This window comes from Anopheles ziemanni, chromosome 2, assembly GCF_943734765.1.
Source record: "Anopheles ziemanni chromosome 2, idAnoZiCoDA_A2_x.2, whole genome shotgun sequence".
NCBI lineage: Eukaryota > Metazoa > Arthropoda > Insecta > Diptera > Culicidae > Anopheles > Anopheles ziemanni.
Window position 1 is genome coordinate 33,446,310 of NC_080705.1, and position 6,000 is coordinate 33,452,309.

The 6,000-nt window shown below is 42.7% G+C and overlaps 1 protein-coding gene across 1 annotated transcript in view; it reads right to left on the reverse strand.

The window, feature by feature from the left end:
* LOC131293455 (transcription factor hamlet-like) overlaps positions 1-2,799 on the reverse strand; it is a 46,162-nt gene extending 43,363 nt beyond the window's left edge. The window contains exon 1 of the mRNA XM_058321533.1: positions 2,787-2,799. Within this exon, the coding sequence (XP_058177516.1) occupies positions 2,787-2,799 (13 nt within the window). The remainder of the gene's footprint in view (positions 1-2,786) is intronic.
* Positions 2,800-6,000: the final 3,201 nt, after the last annotated feature.

Genomic DNA, 6,000 nt, shown 5'->3' on the forward strand with positions numbered 1-6,000 from the left:
GGTTTACACAACACTTATTTTCAAATTTTAAATCTTTTTTATTACAAATGTCAAAACCTTACAAATAAAATTATCAGTTTTGGATCACGAAGACTCTTGAAACCCTTCATTCGCAGAATAGAGTTGAATCTCCTATCTGTTTGTGTTTTTTATTTCTAACATCCAGACACTTTTTTAAACGCAGTAAAACAATGATGCCACATCCAGCGATCAACCGCCGATTGCTTCACAACATCACACTTTCCATGGGACACTGTTGTGTAAACACATTAACGCAAATGTTCCAACTTGTCACTCTCGAGGAATATTTTATGACCACCGTATATTAACAGAGCCGGGTCCCCGGGCGAGATGTGACTCAGCATTCCAACTTGGTACGCACTGGAAGACGCACTGCCCGCTTTTTATTTAAACCATCGATGGGCCTGTCGTGAGCTCGAGATAATTAGAACAGCGTAATTCAAGCATCGGCGTCTGTTTTCGGGAAAACTCGAAGACAGAGGAAATCATTGCGATATTCCCTTCGCGCTCCCATATGGTCCCGTTGGCCGGATGGTTCTGGTGTCATAATTGATTTTTTCCATTTTCTAGCCGAGATTGTCGTCTCAGCGCACTCGGTCGCACTTGACGCCGAGGATGAGTGTTAATCCGTCGCGAGGTTCCAGATCAATGGAAATTGATCATTCTCGGCTCTATCTTTTGCTCTATCTGCTTTCCCTTACTTCTGCCGAGTGCTGCCAAGTGCTGCGGTCGTAAAAATATACGTGACTGACCTATTTTACTCTGTATCAGTGTTACTCAATCGCTGAAACGCATTTGAAATAAAGGGTTTCGCTCATAAAGTCATGGGATGGGAAGTTCCAAACTGCCGAGTTCATCGCATCGTCAAGAAAGTTGCTAGAAAATACCCAAATCTGAAACCCTTTCATCAATTATGCTTAAGCAACTGTTAGCATCGAGCATCAAAGAGAGGAAGAAAAACCCCAAGTGTTGGGCTCGTGGCACGAGCCATCGCATCAACCCCGTGTAACTTATCCGATTTAAATACACACGATTAAAATAAACTAATTTTATTCTAATTTGCCGACAATCGGCCACTCAGATCGCACACCAACCGAAACAAACACTCGAGCTGCATTTAAATATCATTTTCAGCACAGACCGAGAGAGGCAGAGAGAAAGAGAGTCCCGATTTCGGAAGGAAATTTAATACCAAGCCGGTCGTGTCACGGCAGAAGCCAACGATCCGGAGGGCTGGAGCAGGATTTTCTTGGGAAATCGTTTAATCCTGCGTGAAATCCGAACCCGGTGGCGTTGATCTCTAGCGTAAAGATTTCAGCAAAAACAGGATCCAAGAAAAACAAAACAGGGGACCAATAAGAAAAAAAGGTGCACAAGATACCAGGACAAATCGTCACAACCAAACTGTCACCGTTTCAGTTGCGGAAAACAGAGTGAGAGTTTAAGGAAACGAACACGCTAGAAGTGTTTAATTTAAAACCGAAAAAAATGGAAACAGCACACCTCGAAACTAGAATTCCGGAAGGATTCGACTAGTTCCTGAAGAACCCTTCAGAAATTGTCACCCAAAAGAGTGGGCCAAACAGAGGTAAACAACGATTTACCTGAAAGGTGATTGGGATTCAACCACGGTTACATTGAAGAAATTGATTTAAAAGGATCACTTGGCATATACCTTTCTCTTTCCCTTACCCTCTACCAGCTCTCAGCTCACCGTGCCCCGATGTCTTCTAATCTACTGCAAATTGTTTGTTTAGCCCTTGTCAGGAACAAGCACTGCGGCGGTTCGAGGTGCGCAAAATAACACTCCCAGTCTCCGAAGGCACGCTAGAGTAGCTGCTACTGATCTATTGATCCTTTTTTCGGGGAAAGAAAAAGCCAATTACGAGCGTGTCCCGGAAGGACATCATCGGAAAACCGACTGATACGGCACCTGGTCGGGTGAACAGACTCTTCGACCTCCTTTCGGTGACACTTCGACCGACCTCATTCGATTGAAGATTAAAATTCGCTTTTATGAGCGATCCACAGTTCAATATTACTTCCCGATTTTTTCTTTGTTGAATACTTCCATTGAAAGAGTGTGACTAATACTAGAACTGTAAAACAGTTTTAAATATATTTCCAACAGTTTACAACTGTTTATTACCGAAAGCATCCATCCATTCAAATGGTAAAAGAAAATATAAACCATGCCATCATTGGATCATATTTTACATATTAAAACTCTCGCAGATTTGGTCAGATTCTGCGAACTTAAAAACATAATACCATACCCCAATATCCATGAATGAACCGATCATTCGAGGCATACAAAATTGCTTTTGTTTATGGTAGCAGCATATATCTGCATGTAGCGAACCGAACGTGCCTTGTCACCGAAAACCTCAAACTAAAACAACGTGTTTTAGCAACGGCGGCACTTTACCGAACGGCGGAGATTTTTGGCTAAGGCAGATTCCAACTACGAATAAACAAGACGATACAAACAATTTGAAGCCGAAATCTTAGATGATGCTCTTCTCGGTTTTCTGCGCTGGCATTCCCGTGCCAACACAATGTATCGGACGCGCTTAGAGCGATATTAGATCTAACGCACGATGGGAATGGGGAGCAAGCATAACCGTGAGGGAAGATGGGGAGGATGGGGGAGTAAACAACACAGCGTTATGGTGCGGTCTCTTCCGCTGAAAGCTGATAATGTCCCACTTGTGATGATCACACCAGTGCGCCTCAGCCACCGAAGCCGTGGTCAGTGCACATACATTGTGTCGTCATTGCGAGAATGGAAGAAACAGAAAGACTCTTGAAATAGTTGTACCAAAATAAATGTGATGATAAATGTAAACCGTGTCAAAAACTATGGTCTTGGCGCAGAATGCTGCGTTGCAGATAATTTGGATGGGTTGGAACTCTGCAAGAATGGATGAATTGTCACGTAGAATAAATCTTACATATCCGATGCCCTCTGTGTAACGGAATGGTTTTCCCATCTGCCCGATTTCTGATCATCTCAGCTCCATTTCATTCATTCAAACGCAAACATATCTAGTTACATCTGATCATTCGAACACAAAAACAGACACCAGAAACCAAGAATCGGAAGTAGTCTGTCCCGCAAGGCACAGACAACGACGGCCAACGCTTCTGTTTTTCCTTTATCCGCCTGAAGGCCCTTTCCTATCTGGTCGAATCTCTCAAGTGCACAAAGCGGTCTCACATGATCACATGAACACAGCAGCATCCCCGGCACCTCCTCCGCTTGGCTCACACGCCTTCCTCGTGCCGGAGGGGCGGCGAAAGGAAACCGCATCGCAAACCGCTGCCCTGTGGTGGATGGTCCCGGGAACAGGTTTTATCATCGGACCGGGCAGATTCAATCATTCTTTTTATCTATGCTCGACTCGCGTTGCTCCTGAAGGTACTAAGGCCGGCGAAGGCCACCGTTGGGACAGGAAGCAGTTTGCTTCCCTTGTTTGATCCAATGGCGTTGCTTCCTTTAGCTCCATTGTGTCTGTCCGGGAGTGCATGTCGGCTGATGTCCAGAATTCGCCCCGAAACGAGTTGAGAGAGAGGAAAATTATCATAATTGCTCGACAAGATAATATTTCCATGCTACGTTTTGTCCACCCTCTTTTATTACGTTTGTCTATTAGTTCATCTTCAGCCAGGCTCTTTTAAACGTTCTTGATCGTTCTGTTTATCCAACGAACAGGTACGCTTATAAAGGACACGGTTTTTTTTTTACTTCCCTTATTTATCGCATGCAGGATTGAATGTCCTGTGGTGGCAGTAAACTACGTTTGAAAGGAACACAAACGTTTCGGTACATCCTGTGCATATATGCCTTTTTTTCCTCTTACCGACCCACGCCTTTGCACTAAACCGGAAACGATGCGGTTCGGCGACGGTGAATGATAACGAGAAAATAAACAAATCTTCCTAGCGAATTCTTTCATGCCAGAATCACTCGTTTATTTGATGTAGATTTATCTTGGCCTTTATGCTGTTGTTGTGTCTTTTTATGAGGTGCAATTTTCAGTTTTCCGTGTATATTACGTCGTCCTGAGCATTCTTTTAAGACCTTTAAGAGCTTTGTGTAACTTTCTATGGTCAAAAACAGGTCAAACAAAATAAACAGGTTCCATTTGTTTGTCATCGTGTTTATTTATAGGGCCCTTAATTTATGCAATTTGTATACCAGAGAGTAATCATGTTATGATTTATTTAAAGAGTCACTAGAATCCTTAAGAAAACACTTGTTAAAAAAGCTCTGCCATGCTTGTAGCACTTGCGTTCGGTAACTAAATATTCAATGAGTCGTTCCTTTGGTAACATTTCCCTAATCTCAGTAGATTTGCAAATAAGTTGCTTAACAGCCGATTTGTAGTGATAAAACTGGAATAAAGTTGCGGCGATCAGAAACATGGCTAATCAGGTTTGTATGTTTCTTTATGTATGCAACCAACCATAAATAAACGCACAACCATGATTGAGCATGTTTCTCATCGTATCGGATCATTAAAAAAATATTGACCACTAAATTTTGGTTACAACCACCGAACACAGTTTAGCATACTTTTAGCAATCTTTCGCGAACGAGGGCATTAAATAGACCCCTGAATAAAAAGATGAAGGGAAAAACCACAGAAATCATATCGGTAGCCCCAAGCTCATCCACTACACCCTCTCTAAGACAAGGTCGCTGTAAATAGTGGCGACTAAAGCAACAGTTACTTGGGGTACGTGAACGTTCCGAGGGAGAGCCCAAAACCATCCGCGATAATATTTTGGCAGTAAATTTCATATTCATGCTCACGATAGTGTTACACATTCCCCTCTAATCTGCCACGATATAGACGATCCTTTTTTTTCGACGCTCGCCATTAAATAACCACTGAGAAATAAACGATCGACAACGGAAAACATGAAACGATGCCGAAGAAATGTATGAAAAGGAAATCTGTCACGAACTGAATGGATAGGGAGATCAGGGAGGTTCTGTAGCCAAACCGGCGAGCGAGTGTTTCTTTTAATATCGCACTTAGTTTTGCCTGTTGTATGTAGCACATTTGCCTCGTGAAATAAAACTATACAAACACAGGGCCAACGTTGGCAATTAATCGTCCACACCCGTGGTTTAGTCATCGAAGCATTTAAATACGGACCCAGATGGACGTAGGGCTCCTAGGGGTCCTATAACTCTATTACGGTAATTCAGTGTTTAATATTTAACAAGCACGCGCATATAAATACATAAAATCCCCCGCTCGTTTGATCCGTGGGTCCACAATTTTTTTATCCCTTCGCGGTAAGCAGACCGAACCTTGCAAGCTCGCGAAAAGTTACAATTATTCAATCATAAAACCAACGACAAAATAACTTTACACCCTCGCTCGTTCTTTTTTTTTGCAAGCAATCGGTATTCCTTAACGACCAGTACATCATTTGCAACGTCCTTTTTTTGCCAGGTTTCCCAAGCGTGAGAGGTAATTCGGGAATGCCTGATTCCATCAGGCCAAAGGAATGGACGATAAAATTTATGCAAATCAGATAACGTGCAGGCCATTGTTTCGCGATTAACCAGACCGTAAGGGCCGGGAGTAGATTCGGGTGGGCGAGTTCTATCCGTTTTGCCAAAACACCCCGACACTTTATTGGTTAACTAGATGAAATTGATGGAAGGGAAATGGTTTGCCTTTCTTGTGTTTCGAGTGTTTGGGTCTTTCACGTGGCGAAGAGCTAGCCGCTTGAGTGTTAACTCATAATTAATTAACGTCCATTATCAGCAATCAGAGGATCGGCGATGGAAAAATGTGAAAAAGAAACTCGTACACCTGAAGTCCAGCAGATATATTCTCTTTACACACGCAAAATAGCAGAAAGGAAACATGCTCGTGCTTGAAAACACATATTATTCCAATCAGCATAAATGGTTAGTTGTATGCTGAGATGAATAAAAACTACCACACATCAATA